The sequence below is a fragment of the Chiloscyllium plagiosum genome, chromosome 3 (assembly GCF_004010195.1).
Source record: "Chiloscyllium plagiosum isolate BGI_BamShark_2017 chromosome 3, ASM401019v2, whole genome shotgun sequence".
NCBI classification, from domain to species: domain Eukaryota; kingdom Metazoa; phylum Chordata; class Chondrichthyes; order Orectolobiformes; family Hemiscylliidae; genus Chiloscyllium; species Chiloscyllium plagiosum.
In genome coordinates, this window is record NC_057712.1 from 101,362,732 (window position 1) to 101,386,514 (window position 23,783).

General features: G+C 39.9%; 1 protein-coding gene across 4 annotated transcripts in view; it reads left to right on the forward strand.

Moving 5' to 3' along the window:
• lca5 (lebercilin LCA5) overlaps positions 1-21,265 on the forward strand; it is a 107,840-nt gene extending 86,575 nt beyond the window's left edge. For 3 of the 4 annotated variants that reach the window (XM_043686966.1, XM_043686967.1, XM_043686965.1), the window contains one exon: positions 17,165-21,265. In XM_043686966.1, the coding sequence (XP_043542901.1) occupies positions 17,165-17,919 (755 nt within the window). In that variant the 3' untranslated portion in view covers positions 17,920-21,265. The remainder of the gene's footprint in view (positions 1-17,164) is intronic. The other variant, XR_006311224.1, reaches the window with a different exon arrangement.
• The last annotated feature ends 2,518 nt before the right edge of the window (positions 21,266-23,783 follow it).

A 23,783-nucleotide genomic window follows, 5' to 3' on the forward strand; every position in this document is an offset into this window, starting at 1 on the left:
CTGGTGGTAGAGGGTTATTTTTCAGATTGGAGGCTTGTGACCAGCAGTGTGCCATAAAGATCTCTGCTGGGTCCATTGCTTTTTGTTATTGAAAAGTGAGTTGAGTATGAGTTTAGGAGGTACAGGTAATTCTCCTATAATGCACATTTATTAAACATGATTTGTCTATTATGCAATCTGTGAAGTGGCAACCTATTTTTTATACAGCAAGCTCCTATTTGGTGTTATGTGATTCTCATCCCCGGCACTAGATGTTGCAATGTGTGGAGGACTGGACTTCACGTCGACATCACATGATTATTCAGCTTGTGTGCTTTCTCGTGAAATACCTTTGTGAAAGGTATTGTGAAATGTTTGTGCTAGTGGACTTGGAAAGTACTGTGAAAGTGTCTCTACAGCCTGCGGACAAGAAGCTGGGAGGAATCTGTTAATTTAAAACGTAAAGAGTTGAGAAAAGAATGACATTTCAATGGAATTGACTAACAGTAAAAGGACAGTGTTGAGGAGCAGTTTGAAACCTGACATTGTTCTTTGTATTAAGAGCTTTGTTGTCTCTTTTGTTTAAAAATATGTTTAAATGTTAAGGAATATCTGCAGAATCATGTGAATCACTAATCACTATGGTATAACCATTTGCAAAAAAAAAACAATACAAGGGGCTTGAACATGGTCAGTCAGCTGCTCAGGGTAGTCAGAATCAGGAAACTCTGCTCATACTGGATGATGATGTGGAGGTTTGGGTGTTGGACTGGGGTGGACAAAGTTAAAATCACACAACACCAGGTTATAGTGGGTGAGGGAGAGAAAGGTGGGGCGGCACACTGTTACTTTTGGAGCATGTGTGGAGATGTCCTGAGGGGGTGAGTAGGCTGTACAGAAGAGATTCGGGGTTAGTGAGGATGAGAGTGAGAGAAGAAGATGTTGCAGTAAATGCTGGGCACAGTAGCAGTGATAGAGAGAGTGAGTGTGAGGTATCAATGAGAAGATGGTGACATTTTCGCTGGCAGAGTGGAGAAGGTAATTGACCATCTTGTTACATTCTGTGCATTCCATCAGATTGTTGAGACCACATTGGCCTGGATGGTAATCCTGGTCCAGGTTGGCGTGGTTCCAGTAGAATAGTGTCCTCAGGTCTGGAGAGAAGTCCTGCCTCTGCCACACCCCATGCTAATCAACATCTCCATGTCCCTGCCTACAAAGGGAAAGGCACCAATTTTCCATTGTCTACCGCGTCCAGGGCCAAGGTCAGGAACAATGCAGGACAGGTCCGTACTGACAGCCCCTGTCTGAGTGCACAATAGCTTTTTAAAGATAGTGCCGCACCACGGATATTGGTCAATTCTTAGATATCCAGGAAGTCGTAAGCTGTTTTCAAAATAGCTCATGATATGATGGAGCTGGAATATGTGAGAGGGGCGCCAAAGGATGTGGTAGATAATAAATGAGGCAGATGTAGGAGTGGCACTGTGGCTCAGTGGTTAGCACTACAGCCTCACAGCACCAGGGACCCAGGTTCAATTCTAGCCTTGGGTGACTGTCTGTATGGAGTTTGCACATTCTCCCTGTGTCTGCGTGGGCTTCCTCCGGTTTCCTCCCACAGTCCAAAGATGTGCAGGTCAGGTGGAGTGGCCATGCTAAATTGCCCATAGTGTTAGGTGCATTAGTCAGAGGGAGATGAATGGGGTGGATTGCTCTTTGGAGGGTCGGTGTGGATTTTTTGGGGTGAAGGGCCTGTCCCCACACTGTAGGAAGTCTAAACTAAAAGGTTTAAATCCCCAAGCATCACGAGATGAAACTCTCCGAAAAATGTGACAAAACGGACACTTAGCGAAAGAAATTAAGATTCAGCCCTTGATCTATCAAGGCAGATTTCATTCTGGGATCTGACTTGTGCAGTGTTACTATTGGATGGGATCAGAAGACTGGCTAGAATGTTGTGCAGCCAGCTGATATAGATGCCAGTCAAGAGTGCTCAGTTGAAGATTCCAATGAATTACTACACAGTACCATACAACAAGTCAAAATTTAAGTAGACTGTGCTATCGTTTATGTTACGCTAATTAGTATTTTTGTTTCGATTTTTACTGGTATTTTTCGTGGCTTGCCCCTAACCCTGTTTTTCTCGTAGGCCCCATTATTGCTATTGCACAATTTTCTATAACATGGCATCGCATGGGAACGCAACTGTAGCATTACAGGAGATCTACCTGTATGATTAGTAAATTTGCAGATGACTCCAAAATAGGTTATGTAGTGGACGTTGTAGAAGATTATCTCAGAGTACAACAGGATGTTGATCAGATTGACCAATGGGCTGAGGAGTGGCAGATGTAGTTTAGATAAATGTGAGATGTTGCATCTGTTAAGGCAAACCAGAGTAGGACTTCTATAGTTAATGGTATGGCCCTGATGAGTGTTGCCAAACAAAAAGACCTAGGGGTGCAGGCACATAGTACCTTGAAATTGGTTTTGCTGGTAGGCAGTGTGGTGAAGAAGCTGTTTGGCAAGCTTGCCTTTATTGGTCAATGCATTGAGTGTAGGAGTTGGGATGTCACGTTGTGGCTTACAGTAAATTGGGTGAGAGGGGATAGATTTTAAAAGGACCTGAGGGGTACCTTTTTCAAACAGGTGGGTATGAGCTGTCAAAGGAAATGGTGAAGATGGGTATAATTTACAACATTTAAAGGCATCTAACTAGGAAGGGTTTAGAGGGATATGGCCAAATCCTAGCAAATGGGATTGGGTCAGGTTGGGAGCCAGGTTGGCACAGAAAAGAAGGAGCAAAGGCTCTGTTTCTGTGACTCTGAGTGCCTGAAATACCAAGTGAAGCAAGCTTTTGCTTCCAGCAACGGTGAGCTGTCTTCCTGAGTTATTGCATTCCTTAATTATAGCTATACCCATGATGCAATTGGGGAGACTAGAGGTGAGCTATCTGCCACAGAATTCCTTGCCTCTGACCTGCTCTTGTAGCCACAATATATTTATGGCTGTTTAATTCAGTTTCTGGTCAGTGGTAACAATTGTAATGCCATTGTATGTTAGATCGATGTTAGGTAAACATTCTACCTTGTTGGAGTTTGTCACGGCCCAGCCCTTTTATGGTGCAACATTCTTTACCATGTGTCAGTCCAAGCCTGGATGTTGTACACATCATGCTACATACAGACATTGACTGCTTCAGGATCTGAGGAGTCACCAATTAGATTAGATTAGATTACTTACAGTGTGGAAACAGGCCCTTCGGCCCAACAAGTCCACACTGACCCGCCGAAGCGCAACCCACCCATACCCCTACCCCTACATTTTACCCCTTTAACCTAACACTATGGGCAATTTAGCGTGGCCAATTCACCTGACCCTGCACATCTTTGGACTGTGGGAGGAAACCGGAGCACCCGGAGAAAACCCACGCAGACACGGGGAGAACGTGCAAACTCCACACAGTCAGTCGCCTGAGTCGGGAATTGAACCCGGGTCTCTGGCGCTGTGAGGCAGCAGTGCTAACCACTGTGCCACCGTGTCGCCCACGCGGTGCTGAACATTGTGCAATCATTAGTGAACAATCCCACTCTGACCTAATGATGAAGGGACCTCAAGAAGCAACGGAAGATGGTTGGGACCAGGACACTATCCTGAGGAACTCCAGTGATGTTCTGGAATTAAAGTGATTGATCTCTAAAACCACAACCAACTTCCTTGGTTCCAGCTATGATTCCATTGATGAACACTGATTTGATTTGATATATTATTGTATTGCTCAGCATGCTAACCAGGGTAATAGAATAGAATGCAGAATATAGTGTTATGCTAAGAGGTGGTGGAGAGAATGATCAACTCTAATATGAGTTCCATTCATAAGTCTGATAACAGCAGGAACGAAGTTGTTCTTAATCTCCTTGATGGAAATCTCAGTTAAATGCTGTCATGATATCAAGGTCAGTCACTCTCACCTCACTTCTGGAGTTCATCTCTTCTGTCCATGTTTAAATCAAGGTTGTAATGAGATCAAGAGTTGAGTGTCCCTGGTAGAATCCAAGCTGAGCATTAATGAATATGTTCTTGCTAAGCAAATGCTGATCAACAGTACTGACAGCCCCTTCCATCACTTTGATAATTGAAATCATGATTGTGACTGGCCAAAGGGAACTATCCACAAATTATGTGGAGTTTAAAAGAAAATGCTGGGGTTTCTTTAGCCATAAACCATTGTGTTGTGCATCTGATTTCCCAAACTGCTATTTTCACAAGGAGAACCTATCAAACAAGCATTTTGATGAAATGCTCTGACTTCTTATAAAATAGAATGTTGTCTTACATAAAAGATTGAGCACTTAAGTGAAATGTTTGTTTTCATAAGAAATCAGTTGAAGGAATTTCATTATACTGTATTGAATGATTTTTCACTTCCATTTATTTCAACCATGACCTCATTAATAAACAGAGAACTTTATTTTCTGTCAGCATGCTTCCTGACTTATACCCTGATGAATAGGCATGATGAAGGAAGGGCAAGGATGGGGCATGAAATTCACATTGATAGGTGTTATAAGGGTCTCTAGGTATGATCAGGGGCATAGAGGTAAAAGGGCTCAATGGATAGACGGACATCGGGCAGAATGGGAGTTATGAGGGGAATGTGCAGATGAGCCTAGGGACCTGAGGGGACATGGGGAAATAGGCGAATGGGCTTTTTTTAGAATGGGTATAAGAGCATAGGATAGTATAATGAATGGCATAGGCCATTAGTTGACATGAATAGAACTTGGAGAGTAGGCGGATGAGAGAAGGAAGGATGTCATATATTAATTTTCTTTTAAACTTTGAAGTCTCCAAACAATTTTACCACTAAATCTACCCTACAGTTCAGACATGTACATCAACCCCACCACAAACCTCCCTGCCCCATCCTTCCCATCACTACTTCTACCACCAGTTGCAAAGGGGAATTACAGGCCATAATTTTTAAAAGTTACCTTTTATGAGCTGGGATTTCTTCTGCCTGTGTCCTGACCTGGGAATGAAAATGGAGGCAGTTGTCTCCAAAGATTTATTTTACTATAACTCAAAAACATTCACTATGAGATGTTTCCATCTAAAATGTCTAAGTGCAAGTGTTGTGATGAAAAGAAGTAAGCACACTTAAATATATGCCAAAAGTATCTACACATATTTCACATGCCCCATGCAAACCTAAACTAAGAGGTTCTAACAAACTGGAAAAGAATAATTTAAGGCTCTTTCCTCTTTTTGCAGTGATAAAGCTCAGCAATCATCTGATGTTATGTGCTAGAGTAAAAGTGTTTCTGTTTGTTTGCGAGGCCAACATTACAAGCCATAAGAATAAGATAATCACCAATAAATCTATTATGAAAGCTCTTTACCCAAAGACTTTGCAACATGTAGATGAAGGTAGGGCGGCACGGTGGCACAGTGGTTAGCACTGTTGCCTCACAGCGCCAGAGACCTGGGTTCAATTCCCGCCTCAGGCGACTGACTATGTGGAGTTTGCACATTCTCCCCGTGTCTGCGTGGGTTTCCTCCGGGTGCTCCGGTTTCCTCCCACAGTCCAAAAATGTGCAGGTCAGGTGAATTGGCCATGCTAAATTGCCCGTAGTGTTGGGTATAGGGGTATGGGTGGGTTGCGCTTCGGCGGGTCGGTGTGGACTTGTTGGGCCGAAGGGCCTGTTTTCACACTGTAATGTAATCTAAAAAAAAGTTGACATGGTGTACATGGACTTCAGTAAAGCCTTTGATAAGATTCCACATGGTAGGCTGCTGGAGAAAATATGGGGGCATGGGATTGAAGCATGGATAGCAGTTTGGATTAGAAACTGGCTTTCTGTAAGAAGGCAATGAATGGTGGCTGAATAAAAATATTCAGCCTGGAGTCCGGTCACTAGTGGTGTGGCACAAGGATCTGTTTTGGGACCATTGCTGTTTGTCATTTTTATAAACGACTTGGACGCAAGCATAGGTGGATGGGTTAGTAAGTTTGCAGATGATACTAAAGTCAGTGGAGTGGTGGACAGTGTGGAAGAATGTTGCAGGTTGAGGGAGACTTGGATGAACTGTAGAATTGGGCTGAAAGGTGGCAATTGGAGTTCAATGCAGATAAATGTGAGGTGATTCACTTTGGGAAGAATACTGGGTCAATGGAAAGATTCTTGGTAGTGTGGATGTGCAGAGGGATCTTGGTGCCCATGTACATAGGTCCCTGAAAGTTGCCACCCAGGTTGATAGTGGTGTTAAGAAGGCATACGGTGTGTTAGGTTTTATTGATAGACGGATTGAGTTCCGGAGCCATGATGTCATGCTGCAACTGTACAAAATGCTAGTGCAGCCTCACTTGGAATATTGTGTGCTGCCCCATTACAGGAAGGATGTGGAAGCATTGGAAAAGGTGCAGAGGAGATTTACCAGGATGTTGCCTGGATGAGCTAAGGTCTTATGAGGAAAGGCTGAGAGCTGAGAGAAGATGGTGAAGAGGGGATTTAGTAGAGACATACAAGATGATCAGAGGATTAGATAGGGTGACAGTGAGACTCTTTTTCCTAGGATGATGACGTCTCCTTGTACAAGGGGCCATAGCTGCAAATTAAGGGGTGATAGATTTAAGATAGCTGTCAGAGGCAGGCTCTTTACTCAGAGAGTGGTAAGAGCATAGAATGCCCTGCCTGCCAATATAGTTAACTCAGCCACATTAGGGGAATTTAAACAGTCCTTGGATAAGTATATGGATGATGATGGGCTGAAGGGTCTGTTCTGCGCTGTATTTTTCTATGTTCTAACATGGAACTTGTTACCTGAAGGAGTAGTTAAGATGGATAGTATGGCCACATTTAAGGGAAGCCAGATAAAGATGGAGAGAAAAAAAGATGCACTGATCAAGTTAGATGAAGATGGGTAAGATAAGGCTTCAGCATAGACCAAGTGAGTTGATGCCTGTTTCTGTGTTATATTCTGTGCAAAACCCACAATGCGGTGGATTTTCAGAATTTGTTGCCTTGTTCTGTGACTCCCCATTTTTCTCACAGAAATCACCTTTATTTTCTGCCTTCTACTTTTTAAAATCATCTTTTATAGTTCTATAGATAAAAGTTATTCTGTTACAATGCCAAAATTGTCACTGCTTTTATTAAGATTTTTGAGTTAGTGTCTTTGTTCCTAACTGTGATGAAAAAAGAATGTGAATTACTGTCAACGCATCAAAGTATACTTTGTAGATTTCAACATTTATCAGGATAATGATTATTAGCAACAAAAAAAAGAACTAAGCTTAAAAAGATTGAAGGTGGCATTGCATTGTCATGTAATAAGGATTATTGGTGCTTATATATATTCAGGTCTTGTTTCATGAGCTGTGCAACAGCAGTGGAGCTATAATTTTATCATACTATTTCTGGAAAAAGAAAGATTTTCTTTAACATATTTTTCCTAATCAACCTGTTCTGATGTTATTACACACTTGAACCTGGGCCTCCCGGTCCAGGGGTAGGGTAGTTAATGGCTTAACGATATCCCAATCCAATTTACAACTCATGGGTAACTTCTGAATTCTAACTAATGTCCTTATATAGGAAGGCAGAGTCAATTTGTATACAGCAAGATTCTATAAACAGTGAAAGACCAGATAAAAATGTTATTGGGTCTTTAAGTAAAAATAGTTAATCAGATCACTGAAAACCTCCTTGCTCTCAATTTGTGTCCAGGAATTATTATATTCACTTAGACATGCAGAAGACGTCTTGCTTTAATATTTCACGCAAGAAATGACATCTCTGACAATGCAACACTCAACTGAAATGTTAGCTCATTTCGCCTGCTTAAATCTTAAGTTGGATTCAACCTTTTGTTTCAGTGATAGAAATGTTATCGACCAAGCCATGCTGGCACACCAACAGGGATAAGCACACAATCTTATTTCTTGTAATTTATGCTCCTTGATAAAACTAAGTTGTTCTATGATCCTGAATATCCTGTATACAGTCATTCATTGCACATGTTCAGAGATGTTGACTCAAAAAAAGACAAAATAATCTTAAACCTTAGGGTTAGTGACCAAGAAATAATTATTTAGTTCAAAACTTAAAGTGCTACGTCTGCTGGAAATCGGAAATAAAAACAAATTTTGCTAAAATGTCATTAACCTGAAACATTAACGCTATCATTTCTCCAGTAAAGCTACATTACTGCTTCATCATTTCAAGTTAGCATCCTCCTCTGTGATGACTCTCCTCCTGTTACAATACTGGTAGAGCTTTTTATTGCTTTTAGGTCTTTTCCTTATTGCTTACATTTGTTTTAATTTCTTAGAATTTATATTAGAACATAGAACATAGAAGAATACAGCACAGTACAGGCCCTTCGGCCGTCGATGTTGCGCCGATCCAAGCCCACCTAACCTACACTAGCCCACTATCCTCCATATGCATATCCAATGCCCGCTTAAATGCCCATAATGAGGGAGAGTCCACCACTGCTACAGGCAGGGCATTCCATGAACTCACGACTCGCTGAGTAAAGAACCTACCCCTAACATCTGTCTTATACCTAACCCCCCTTAATTTAAAGCTATGCCCCCTTGTATTAGCTGACTCCATACGTGGAAAAAGATTCTCACTGTCAACCCTCTCGAAATCCCTAATCATCTTGTACACCTTTATCAAGTCACCCCAAACCTTCTTTTCTCCAATGAAAACAACCCCAAGTGCCTCAGCCTTTCCTCATACGATCTTTCTACCATACCAGGCAACATCCTGGTAAACCTCCTCTGCACCCGTTCCAGTGCCTCCACGTCCTTCCTATAGTATGGCGACCAAAACTGCACACAGTACTCCAGATGCGGCCGCACCAGAGTCTTATATTCTTGTCGTTTTTCACCTTTCTCCCTCTATAGGCGTTCTCTTTATTTCATCTTAATATGTTATTTGTGTATTTGGATCATAGAACATAGAAAAGTACAGCACAGAACAGGCCCTTCGGCCTACGAAGTTGTGCCGAGGATTAATCCTAATGTAAAATAAATTAACCTTACCCATGCACCCTTCAATTCACTGCTATCCATGTGCATGTTCAGCAGGTGCTTAAATGTCCCTAATGATTCTGCTTCCACCATTACCACGCGACGCATTCCATGTATTCACAACTCTCTGCGTGAAGAACGTACCTCTGACGTCTCCTAAGACCATAAGACATAGGAGCGGAAGCAAGGCCATTCGGCCCATCGAGTCCACTCCGCCATTCAATCATGGCTGATGGGCACTTCAACTCCACTTACCCGCATTCTCCCCGTAGCCCTTAATTCCTTGTGACATCAAGAATTTATCAATTTCTGCCTTGAAGACATTTAGCGTCTCAGCCTCCACTGCACTCTGTGGCAATGAATTCCACAGGCCCACCACTCTCTGGCTGAAGAAATGTCCCCACATTTCTGTTCTGAATTTACCCCCTCTAATTCTAAGGCTGTGTCCACGGGTCCTAGTCTCCTCGCCTAACGGAAACTATTTCCTAGCGTCCACCCTCTCCAAGCCATGTATTATCTTGTAAGTTTCTATTAGATCTCCCCTTAATCTTCTAAACTCCAATGAATACAATCCCAGGATCCTCAGCCGTTCCTCATATGTTAGACCTACCATTCCAGGGATCATCCGTGTGAATCTCCGCTGGACATGCTCCAGTGCCAGTATGTCCTTCCTGAGGTGTGGGAACCAAAAGGTCCTCTAGACCTTCCGCCTAATATCTTAAAACTTAAAACTTATATCTTAAAACTATGACCACTCGTCCCAGTCAATCTTGTCCTGGTGAAACGTCTCTGGCTATTGACTCTATCCGTGCCTCTCATTAGCTTGTATACCTCGATCAGGTTACCTCTCTTCCTCCTCCTCTCCAGAGAGAAAAGTCCGAGCTTAGTCAACCTCTCTTCTTAAGACAAGCCCTCCAGTCCAGGCAGCATCCTCTTAAACCTTCTTTGCACCCTCTCCAAAGCCTCTGTATCTTTCCAATAGGAGGGCGACCAGAACTACACACAATATTCCAATTGTGGTCTCACCAGGGACTTGTAGAGCTGTAGCAAAACCTTGCAGCTCTTAAACTCGATCCTCCTGTTAATAAAAGCCAAAACACCACATGCTTTCTTAACAATCCTATCCACTTGGGTGACAACTTTGAGGGATCTATGCACTTAAACACTAAGATCCCTCTGTTCTTCCACACTGCCAAGAATCCTGTCTTTAGTCCTATATTCAGCATTCAAGTTCGACCTTCCAAAACGCATCACTTCACATTTATTCAGATTGAACACCATCTGCCATTTCTCAGCCCAGCTCTGCATCCTGTCTATGTCACACTGTAGCATGCAATAGCCCTAAATATTATCAGTGGCACCTCCAACCTTTGTATCGTCTGCAAATTTACTAACCCACCCTTCAATCTCCTCATCCAAGTCATTTATAAAAACTATAAAGAGCAAAGGCCCAAGAACAGAGCTCTGTGGGACACCACTCAGGACACTGACCTCCAGGCAAAATACTTTCCAGCTACAACCACTCTCTGTTTTCTGTCAGCCAACCAATTCTGGATCCAGATAGCCAATTCTCCCTGTATCCCATACCTCCTCACTTTGTGAATGAGCCGACCATGGGGAACCTTATCAAATGCCTTGCTGAAGTCCATATACACAACATCTACTGTTCGACTTTCGTCGACCTGTCTTGTCACCTCATCGAAGAACTCAATAAGATTAGTTAGACACGACCTGCCCATCTCAAAGCCATGCTGACTGCCTTTAATTATGCTATGATTTTCCAAATAGTCATAAATCCTATCTTTCAGAATTCTTTCCAAAACCTCACTGACCACAGACATAAGACTGACTGGGTCTGTAATTGCCAGGGATTTCCCTACTACCTTTCTTGAAAAGAGGAACAATATTCGCCTCCTTCCAATCCTCCGGTATGACTCCTATGAAGAGTGAGGTAGCAAAGATCTTCACCAGCGGCTTAGCAAACTCCTTTCTCACTTCCCGGAGCAACCTAGGATAAATCTGGCCTGGCCCTGGGGACTTATCAATTTTAATGTTCGCCAAAATTTCCAATGCATCAACTTAATCAATCTTGATCTGTTCAAGCCCATATCCCAGCTCCCCAAAGTTCTCATTCACAACAAGGTCCCTTTCCTTAGTGAAAACTGAGGCAAAAAACTCATTCAGGACTTCCCTAATCTGTTCAGACTCCACACACAAGTTCCCTATGCTATCCCTGATCGGCCCTTCCTTCTCCCTGATCATTCTCTTATTCTTCACATGAGTAAAATGCCTTTGGGTTCTCCCTAATCCTTCTTGCCAAGCCTTTCTCAAGCCCCTTCCTGGCTCTCATCAGTCCATTTTTGAGCTCCTTTCTAGCAAGCCTGTAATCCTCTAAAGCTGGCTAGATCCTTGCTTCCTCCACCTTACATAAGCTGCCTTCTTCCTTTTGACAAGAAGCTCCTCTGTTCTCATCATCCAAGGCTCCTTAATCTTACCCCTTCTTACCTGTCTCAGAGGAACAAATTCATGCATCACTCGCAACAACTGCACCTTAAACAGTCTCCACATGTCTGCTGTGCCCTTTCTGTGGAACAATTGCTCCCAGTCTGTACTTCCCAACTCCTGTCTGATAGCATCATATTTTCCTTTTTCTCAATTAAATATCTTCCCTTGGTGACTGCTCTTTTCCCTCTCCAAGCCTATGGTAAATGTGAGGCAGTTGTGGTCACTGTCACCAAAGTGTTCTCCCACCACGTGATCTGACACCCGTTCTGGCTCATTGCCGAGCACCAAATCTAAAATGGCCTCTCCCCTCGTCGGCCTGCCTACATACTGAGTAAGGAAATCCTCCTGAACACACCTAACAAAAATAGCTCCATCCAAACCATCTGCACTCAGGATGGTCCAGTTGGTATTGGGAAAAATTGAAGTCATCCATAACAACAACCCTGCTACATCTGCATTTTTCCAAAATCAGTTGGCTTATCAGTTCTACAATCTCTCTACTGCTATTAGGGGGTCTGTAGAAAACCCCCAGTGAGGTGGCTACTCCCTTGCAGTTCCTACCTTCCACCCATTCTGACTCAGTAGACAAACCTTCCTCAACAACCTTTGTTTCTGTAGCTGTGATGCACTCTCTGATTAGCAATGCGACACCCCCTCCTCTTTTTCCACCCTCCCTGTTCTTTTTAAACGTTCTAAACCCTAGAACATTTAGCAACCATTCCTGCCCTTTTGAAACCCACATATCATGCTTGTTTTAACCTAAAGGTGTATGGTTTATATTCATTTGTACCTTCCACAGTAAAGGTTATCACATAAAATATAATCTTATGTTATTTCATTTTTTTCTTCAGAGTAATGACTCTCAGTCAATTCTTTGAAGACCTTCTTGCATGCTTATGACCACCAAAGCTATTTTCATTACTAGCATAATTTATTGTTTATAAACCATGTTATTTCTAGTGGTATCCCAAATATAGTGCATTAGAAAAACTGTGTAAAATATATTTTGTAGCTAATGTTCTCGATGATTTGATTATTCTCTGTTTATATTGCTCCTGGCTCATCTGATATAATGCTGAATCCCTTATCCATGCCTTTGTTACTACAAGACTTGTATATTTCAATGTTCTCAGGGCCAACCACATGCATTTTACCATTTGTAGAAAGTTCATCCAAACTCTGTAGTTGGAATCCTAACTTTGTACAAAGTCTCATTCACCCATTGTTCTAGTGCTTGTTGACTTTGATTGACTCCTGATTAGATAATGCCTGATTTCAATATGCTTATCCTTGTTTTCAAATTCTTTCTGCCCTACATTTCTCCCGAGACACCCCCAATTCCATTCTCTTAAACCTCGAACACCCAATTTCAATCACTGTTTCATGGGCAATTATCCCAGGTCCCAGTTAATGTCTAGAATTTCTTTCCAAAACCTCTTCACCTCTGTAACTCTCTATCCTCTTTTGAGATGTTTCATAAAGTCTTTTTCATTTGTTCTATTATCTCTTTATCAATTTTTTTCTGATAATGTTCCTGAGGGTCGTTTTGGAATACTTTGCTATTTTAAAGACAAATGCAAGTTGGTAACAATCAATTTTCACCATTTTTAATATCCTTCATACAATAGGATAAGCCTTTTTTTGTTTTTACTGATCTGAATAATAAAATATACACTTGCTGAATTGAATACATTCTGAAGTTCAATTGATACCGCGATGCTTATTTGGCTGAAGCCTTAATCTATCCCTGCAGAATTAAATAAAGGTGTCTTAAATTTGCCCTCTAATATACAGCATTTGTGTATTACTAAAAGAAGAAATACACTATCGAAGCTCTTCATCTGCACTCATCAGGACCAAAGCAAGAATAACAAATTTCAAGGAAGCAATAAATTATATTGCATGAGGAGAGGGTGCTGATTAGTTGACAAATCAACTTCATTGCTCAAGGGGTTTTGTCAGGGAGAATGCACCTGGGAACTTTTGCTGTCCACACTGTTTTGTTTAGTTCAAAAACACATTATGATATATGTAGCATCTAGCTGATATTTTTAAATTGGTTGTTAATGTAATTCTTCGCATAGTCAGGATTGTTATCACCTCTCCAGTTGAAAATCACATCAACATTAGACATTGTTTAAAGTTTTGCAAGTACAGGCTGGTGGAGTAGTTTTAAGTGTTTTATCTATTGTGAATTCTGGACAGCTGCAGTCTATATTGGTAAGATTTATCTCTTGAGGTATCTTTCAAGAGCTAATGCATTGGGAGTATGAAGGCTTTTAATTTTTTTACAAAACAAAATGAGTCGTATTGAAGTATATCTTGGAAGTTTGCCAACCTGTACATTGTATGTCATCTGCCAAGATGCAGGATGGTCCACCTTTCTTCAGTTTAGCTCAACATGCCCTATAGAATAAAGAAAATTAATTCTACACAGATTTCCTTCAATGTTTACAATAGACCTTCTGCCTCAAAAATATTTTTAAAATTGAGTAGACCTGCCAGCTGTCCATGAGGAAATGTTTGTTTCTGAGTATCATAAAGCCCGTTAAGATTCTCTCTCTGGTTAATCCTCCCACATGACGAATTAAGTATATTTGGCTACGAGACTTCAAATTTAACCTTTCCAAAAATAAAAATTCTGAAGCTTTCATTCCCACCCACAATAAGGTGATGTAACCAAATTCTAGAGTGAAAACACACCTCCCAGGCCATTAACTTCTTTTCTCCACCTCCTCTTTCTCCTCTCCACCCCCAACAACCACCACCAAATCCACAGAAAATAGTTATCAACAAAGGTTGACATGCTCCTGCTTGTTGTTGATCGAAAACCTGCCAGAAACAAGTTAAAGTTCTATAGTTAAGAATGGACTGATTCTAATTTGAGACTTTATTGTGAAAGTTCAAATCAAATGGATTTATTGAGACTGTAAATGGGTGTTCCAGACTATAATAGAGTAACAGATTTCTATAACAAATTGTCTGTTGTGTCCATTGTCAGTATCATGTTCTTGAACTTCAAAATACAAACATTAGATCCATGTTTGTGATAAATGACATTCAATTGTAGATAAGTGTGTTTCTAGTTAAAATACTGTACAACTGACTTTATTTGAACAATTGCTTTCCAATTGCTAAATTCCTCTGTTGACTAGAAAAGTTTAAAAACTTTTACTCTCGGAAAATAAACTTCTGTCCTACCACTGTATCATTTATAAAGTTCATTATCTAGTATACAGACATATAAAACTCCTGGATACATAACGATTACTGCATAATACTTCTGATGTTAACTTTATGCATTGCATCTTTTCCACTGTAAAATCTGCACAATCCTGTGGAAAATTTTGAAAGTTGATTTCTGTGCTGTTGAAATTGAAACATTGTTTAAACAATCCGCAGATATTTATAAACTGGTACAACATGATTGCAATTGCATATATATGGCTGAGTAATCAAGACTGGGAACTGACCAGCTAAGGGCATTCAGTCTTTAGAAATGTAAAGGCAAAACTGGAAAGGAGGTAGGATGAGTTAGTGTTGTTTGTGAATGTTGAAATCAGTGTACTAGTGAGAAAGGATATTGGCACAGGAGAACTAGATGTGGAATCAGTCTTGATAAAGGTAAGCAGCAACAAGTGGTGGAAAACATTAGTGAGAGAATTCCATAGGTCTTCAAATTGTGATGGTAAGGTAGGGAACTGCATTAAACAAGAAATTAGAGGTGCGTGCAACAAGGTGCTACAACAGTCCTGGGTGGTTTTAATGGACATATAATGGGCAAACCGCATTAACAATAATAATACTGAGGCAGCTGTATTCTGGAGTGTGTACAGGATTTTTATTTAAACCAGTACATTGAGAAATCAATCTTGATAAAGGTAAGAAGCAACAAGTGGTGGAAAACATTAGTGTAGGTTTTCTACAATGAAATGGGTTATTTAAATTTGTTGTTGGAGGTTCTTTGGGAAAAAGTGACATCACATTATGTAATAATTTATTGGGATAAAATAGTGAAGTAAAACTACAGTCCTAATTCTTAACAGAGAAACTATGAATGTATAAGGACTGAGATGTCTGTGAAACACTGCATGACTTTATTAAAGGACATGAAGTGAATGGGCAATGGCTTAAGGAACTAAAGCATGCACTGCAGCTGTTATTATACACACTTTTCAGGCAAAACCACACAATTGGAAAAGTGACTCAAACATGGTTAACAAACGAAATTAAGGATTGTGTTAGATCTGAAGAACAGGCATATTACATTTGTAGAAAATCAACAAGCCTAAGAACTGAGAGCAGTTAGAATTCAGCGAAGGAGCACCTAGAGTTTAATTAAGAATGGAAAAATGAAAAGTAATTAAACTTGCAAAGGACATAAACGCAGACTGTAAGAGTTCTGTAAGTTTGTAAATAGAAAAAAAAAGGTGAGTGAAGACAAATAGTGTCGGCAAGTATCAGTCTGAAACAGGAGAATGATAATGGAAGAAAAGGAAATGGTGGAGCAATTAAACAAGTATTTTTGTTCTGTTTTAGAATCATACAGCACAGAAGAGACATTTGGCCCATCAAATCTGTAGCACCACAGAAGAGTCAAAGATAACTTTCCAGAAATGCTTGTGAAGCAAGGGTCAGCTTGAATCAGCATTAAGGAATTTAATATTAGTGAAACGAAAAGTGCTGGAGAAACTAATAGGATTGAAAGCTGATAAATCTTCTAGGCTTGATAATCTGAATATCTGGGTAATAAAGAAGATGGCCAAGGATATGGTTGTCATCTTCCAATATTTGTAGATTCAGGGACATTTGTGGCAGAATGGAGGGTGGCAAATGTAACTGCACTGTTTAAATTAATTGGTAGAGTTTTAAAGGGTGCACAGAAATGGAGTTAGATGAAGATACACAGTAGCAAATAGTGTTTAACCATGAAAAGTGTGAGGTATGCACTTCCAGCATCTGCTCCTTCTGATTAAGAAGGCATATGAGACACATCAGTCAAGGCACAGATTACAAGAGCCAGGAAGTGATGTTGAAGCCATATAACACGTTAGTAAGGCCACAGCTGGATTATTGTCTGGAGTTTTGATCAGTGTACTGTAGGGGAAAGATGTGATTTTATTAGAGGGGATGCGGAAGAAATTCACCAGGATGTTGCCTGGGTTAGAGCATTTTAGCTATGAAGAGAAGCATGGGTTGTTTTCTTTAAAGCAGCCGAGGCTGAGGGTGACCTTATTGAGCTGTATAAGATAATGAAGGGCATAGATAATGAGGACAGAAACTGCTGTTCTTCTTAGTTGAAGAGTCAAGAATAAGGCACTTAATTATAAAGGTGACCTCTTGAGCTCCCTTGTTTTGAAATTTCTCCTTGAAATAATAACTAAAATCTGATAATCGAGCCATTCATTTCATTGCTATTTGTGAGAGCTTGATGTGTATCAATTAGCTTCTCCATTTCCTACACTACATCGAATGTAAAACACTTTGGACCGTCTTGAGTTTGTGAAAAGCACTATATCAATGCAAACTTTCAAATTTAATGATTAAGTTTAATTTGGAAAATAAAGTCAAATGGTTGCACAATTCAGAAATGGAGATCAAGAAATTGATATTATAACTTTTCTTTTACATTTGCAGAATGGGAACAAGAAGAGCAGGAAAGAAAACGAGAGGAGAAAGAAAGTACTGCAAAAGAATCCAGTTCAAGAGAGACTGAGCACCAAAACATGGAAAAAATGAACGAGAGACGCAAGAAAGAAATTCTTTTGGCAAAGATGAGAGAGATTGATGAAGAGACTAATGGAAGTTCCGTAATCTCACCGCACAATACATCACACCTATTTTCCACAGAAATGTCAAAAAGCCGTGATTCCCCAGAAAGATTGCAAAATACTAGTAACTTTTTGAAATCTGTGGACAGTACACCAACAGAAGGTTATGGTCGCAGAGGTACCAGGACCACAAACTTCAGTGCTGAGCTGAGCTTCGGTATGTATGCACCATCTTTTGGGAAAGGAACTGGGAGGTCTGGTCTAATAGATCAGAAGAGCAGTAGCAAAGATGAGCAAATGAATGGCTATCATGACCTTCCATTTAAAGACAGAAAGTCTAACTTGATGGAACAGTTGTTTGGATCTGGAGCTGCCACTGGCTTCACCACTAAGGAAGAGAATTTTCTAATGTCTCCTGCTGTAGAGCAGCCTAAGCGGAGTAACAATTCATTCCCTTGGGAACAAACAAATAAACGCACAAGTAAAAATAATACTGGTGATTCTATCTCTAGTGATGGCATGATCAGCCCCAGTCATCACCATTCCAAATATACCTCAATTAAGCCAGCAGTAAATGTAATTGATTCACTTGAAGATGAAGTAGAAGAGGTAGTATTATAAAACAAAATTATTTCCAATCCAGACTATTTTCATGAAAGGCATTATTAAAGTATTCAAATTCACGTAACTTTACACAAAATGTTCCAAATGATAAATAATCTTACCAGCTATATCACAAGTCATCCTTCTGTCAATACAATGTATTTGTCCCTTGTTATTTCCAAAGTTCCAAAATTAATTATTTATAAATGCCTGTTGTTTGAAGGTCCATTTCTCTATTTTGAATGATCACTGTCTTAACTCCCTTCCATGCTGTTGAATTGTTCTCTCTATTAATTTCAAAGTTGATGCCCTACATTATTTACTTCTTCCAGGTTTGGGAAGATGACACGTGTACTACTCTCCTTTTATTACTAGCTGTAAAAGATTGCCTTCTGAGAAGTATTGAATTTGACTAACGTCCAATTAAATGCTGTACCTATCAACTATATTTAGTGATGGCCTTATCAACATTTTGGTATTCCCACTTTATTATATTGTTATTAAGAACAAGCCAGAGATTTGCTTGATTCGATGTAGTAATTTTGGATGCCATGATAATTTTGGTGGAAGAGGTACATTTAACTGGTCTGTTTTGCTTTTAGTTAATGTGAGCTCCTAGCATAAGAGGTAAGCTTAGTACCCGGTTCCTTTGGGTATACTTATATTTCTTGTCTAGTGGACAAATCAACATGTTTAGAAGCCAGCAATCTGTTTTCTTGCTTTATCTGTATCATTATGCCAGGTGTTGATCTAGTTGTGTAATCTTGGACTAAGATCCCAGTCAATGTAGTAGGGGTGGAGACCAGAGGCTCAATTTCCCCCTTACAATATTGAAGTTGCAGCCCTCATGTTTCAGCCTACTAATGTGTTTGCTCAATGTTTACAGGCCATTCCTGCAATTTGTTATTTTCCCCTGGTTGGGAAATATGGAGGATTACAACCTGATATGCACTTAAAATAATATTGAGATCACAACTTAAATTCCTGTCAAAAATTCAAGTTTCCCTCCCCATTGTATTTTCCTTAAAGTGGATGGGGTCTTGAAGCCTGTGGGAATCCTGCCAATTTGTGAATGTTAAAGTAAGCTTACTGTGGAGGTAAGCACCTTTTCTGATACACTGAAAAGGTCTCGCCAATAATGCCTCATATCTACCTCCAGATTCCCTCAAATCTCTCCACACATCCTTCATAGTTACTCTTCCATTATCCAGCATGTGGAGAGATATGATCCATATAAAAACACTGGAATGCCTTTGAAATGGTCCCGAAATGGACAAGATAAGCAAACAGGCTTTGAAAATCTCCTTGTCTAAATAGTGATCGTCTTACAACCTCGAAAAATGCAAACCACTTATTCAAAACTTGTTTGGATTTTTTTGAGTTTCAGGATTATTTTGAAGACATAGTCTTAATATATGGTTTGTTGGTTTTGTACATAGGGGATAATGGAAAGGTGAATATGAAGATTACATAGGGATAATAGGAGGGCATGGGGGAAATGAAGGAGTGTGGAAGGGATATGAGAATGTGAAGTGGTATGGGGATACAATGGTGTGTGGAAGAGGTTGGCGGGGATGTGAGGGCTGGGAGGCTTTACAATCATGTCATGATGACATAGCCTTCCAATGTGCCTGTGTAGTCACCACCTATGTAACAGCCTCAGGTCTGCTTCTGCAGGGTGGCATTTCCAATTCCAACTACCAGAGACCAAAATCTTATGTAAGTTCCTTGACATTTAGAAGTTAGGTGCACAAAATGTTCAGCAAACATTACTGTAATTAATATTTTCAGTTACTGCCTAGGAATAATCAACAAATCAGATAGACTGCTCCAATAAATTGTTAAATCAGTGCTATGTAATTAAAAAGATGTTGTGCTGAAACTCCCAATTTTGCTCTACTGCAGTCAAACAGCATCCTGGGTACAGCAGCACTCCTAATAAGAAGTGGCGCAGAAAAATCCTTAATGATAGGTAATTAAACTATTGACGTCACTTGGATTGTTAGGCTCTGAAAGATGCTGATTCAAAGGGAACCGTAAGAGAGTTTTATAAGATATGGAATGGAAAAGACAAATCTGGAGCAATCTTCTGATGGGTTAAAAGAACTGTTCATTTTTTGAAATAGTTTCTGTCAATATTCAATATCACAGAAGTAAAGCAAGGAGACGTTGGTTTCAGTTAAATGAAAGACAAAATTTAGGTAATTATCAGGAAACTTCCTGCAAAATCTGATTAGCCCGTGAATGGATTTCAGGTGAAACAGTCTAGGCAAAACCTTAAAATTATTTAAGAGACAGATGGGGGCTGGATGGTGTTGCAGGGGGAAGGTAGACTACAGGTTTTCAGCTGAATGTAGATGGAGAATTGGTTGTTTGGCTTTGGCTCATCATAATATGATCTTGCACATCTCTGTTGTAACACACATGGAAGGTTTTGACAGTGCATCTTCAAAATGGAACTAACTTCCAATCAGTCTACTGTTTTTCATACGGAGTGCTGTTGCGTATCTGAAGTTCACTGATAATTTCACAGATCTGAATTAATTGGCATGTACATATCATGTATAATAGGGAGAGACTTTGCTGGACCTTCATACAAATGAACAGGATCTCAATATTAGTTTATTTAAAAGGAAAGCAACAGGCTTGCGCTCAACTGGCCAATTTTTTGATATCTGGTGTGCTCAGGTGTTCTAGAAATATCTATCATAATATGCCTTATGAAGTGAATAAACATTAGGAACAATGTTTAACATTGATAGTGCATTCAAAAGAGAATGCCATTGTTAATTGGACAATGGACAAAACAAACAGTAAGTGCCAAGAACAGAGCAAATTGCAATGAAAATGCATTGATCTCCTTAAAGTGTTTGACTTGCCTTTTGGATGGATTAATGCGTTTAACAAAGTAACTTTCTCAGAGCAATTAGTATGCATTTGTCATGTAATATGCCATCATTTGAGTAAAATTTTATGTACAAATGTGAGAAGGATTTTAACATATGTATTAACTTACAATCATGCTGTGTAGCACTTGCCATCAAGGTGGCCAACAGCATCGCAAGCCATAATTGTTTTAAGGGAGCTTGCTAGTTTTGATCAGTTTAACAAGTATTATTTTCTTAGAATAATTATTTGCAAATATGATGCTATGATAGATAAAATATTTATTTTATTCTTTACTCTAACAGTTGAAAATGGTTTGTTTGATAGCAACATTATCTTATAGGCACTGTTGATTACTCCTTATCAATAGGCACTGTTTCAAGAACCGCTTATTTGTTAATTACTGTACATATTGATTGCATAATTTCCAAAGAATATGTTGAGTAGTTTTAAATGCTTATTTATTGCCACATTGTATTTTTATACTATTTAAATCATTTATTAATTTCTGCTTACCCCAGCATAATGATTTGAATTATATGTTATCTTGAAAATAAATTTTAATTGTGAATATCCAATGATATTTGTTTTGCTTAACTGATTGCTGTAGTTGTATTTATTATATACCAGTAATATATGAACCTGTTTTGACACCATCATCTTGATAAATTGTTGTGATCTCTCTATCTTAGTTTGTACAGTTGTGGATTACTTATTACTTAGGTTAGACTCTCGGCATGTGACTCTTATACCTGTCATGTTTTTCCAGTCATTTGGTTTATCTCCAGCACCACCTTATTTTTAATTTTTTGTAATTATCTCTCTGCCTCATTTAATTGGATTATAAGTCACCCTTTGCTTGTTATTCCGCTGTTGATACTTTACTCACACCACCTGACACTTTTTTGATCGCCTGCAGAGACTTATTATTCGACACTCCACTCACGCCATTTGTGTGATCTTTTGATTTCTCTGCCTACAAATTCTGTGCCAGTGTGCTTCTCTCTCACTTCACCTGATGATGGGGCTACGCTCCAAAAGCTTGTGATTTCAAATAAATCTGTTGGATGATAACCAGGTGTCATGTGTCTTCTGACTTTGTCCACCCAGTCTAACACCAGTACCTCCACATCAGTGTTCTATGAAGTTGAGAAATGGAGGTCCTTGCAAGCATTTGAAGAGGAAGGCCTAGGGCCATGAGATGTAGGGAAATGATCTGCTCTTGGGTAGATCCTCAATATGTGCCCTTTGTCAATCCTTAACACATTTTAATTTTCACTTTATTTACCATCTCCTGGGTAATTATTAAACTTGAGTGACTTTAAAACTTCTGAAACCTCCGTCCCAAGGGCTTCCAAGGAAATTCCTGTAGAGTCAGCTGATCAGAATTTCTCGACACACAACTCCAATCTACCTTGCAAAAACAAGCATATGGCTACTGGAATTTCTGGGTCAACATACAAATCTAGCCCACTCACATTTCTGGGTTTATCATTACAGTTCAACTCAAATTATGAAATCATGAAAGATTGCACAGGAATTTACAATAAAAATGTAAGTTATATGATCATAAATCTGTACCCTAACTCCTTTATTCCCTATTTCTTTTGCTCAGCTATGCAGTCTATCTTTTAGTGTAAGCGTGAGGTTAAGAGAAGGTTAAAGGACCTCTGTATTCAATATTCGATGAGATACCCATTAGTGCTTCATATTACTTACGAGGAAACTGTGTGGTGGTTTGATTCCTTGGAGCAAGCCAAAAACTTCTTGGACACTTTAAAATAATGTAGATGTATTTATGGACATTGACAGTAGTGTCTTTTTTTTTGTCTTGCTTTTATTTCTTGTACTTCTACTCTTTTCCCAAAGAAGCTGTTGGTGTTTTTTTTTTCCTTGACTGAGCTGGAGTAGTATTGATATATTGTGGGGGGTGGGCGCACTGTTTTTGTTATACCTTTGTGTTTCTTCTATTGCTTGGGTTTGGGGTGCGGCTAGAGCTGGAAGGGAGGATGGAGGTGTGTGTGTGGGAAATGTAAGTGCCCTCTGCGGGCAGGGGTAGAGTCCCCCTGCCCTTTGTGTTTTGTAGGTTTTGTTTTGTTTTTTTTGTAAATAGACTCTATATGAGTCTCCTTTTGAGTATGCTCAGCATGTTGTAAGATGAATTCTTCCTCTCAGCAGGTAAAAGGTGATTGTAAAGGATCATGGTTAGCATCTTAAATGGTGCACCTGGAATATCAGAGTGATTCACTCACCAATTAAAAGAGAAAAGACATTGTTGAGCCTTAAAAAGGAGAGGGTGGATGTTGCCCTGTTGCAGGAGAATAATTAGGTAGACATTTGGAGACATTTACACCTATGGGCAGAGAATTTACGTTTTTTTCCAATCCTCATAAATGCCACACAAGGATTGATTATTTCCTAACTCTCATGGCTTTTTTAGATTTGGTAGTAATCTTTTCGATTGGGAGTATTGCCATCTCTGATCAAGAAGCGGTGTATTTAATGGTTAAGATTAAGGGTGATGCAATGGGCTCACAGTACTGGCAAATGGATCCCTTCATCCTCGAGGACAGCAAGTTTGCAGGGTATTTCTCTCGGGAACTTGAAGCTTTTTTGGCCACCAACTCAGGTACCGTTAGTAATCCATCCATTCTTTGGTAGACTGCTGAGGCCTATGGTAGAGGGATAATTATTTCATACTCTGCCAGCCAGAAACGACAGAGAGCAGCAGCATCTGCTTGAGGCACGAGTGAATGCAGCTGAGACGGCATATTGCAGTAGGCCGTCAGTGACTAAGTTGCAGCGGATCACAGCTCTTCGATCCACCTTAAACTCCATGCTAACGCATACAGCAAGGAAGGAACTTTCCTTTGCAAAGCAGAGGCTGTTTGAACATTGTGATAGGCCGGGTAAATACTTGACATATTTGATCAGGAAGAAGAATGCCTCCCAGTCTATTGCTTCTATTAGGGAAGGGAATGGGACTCTTACTTGCC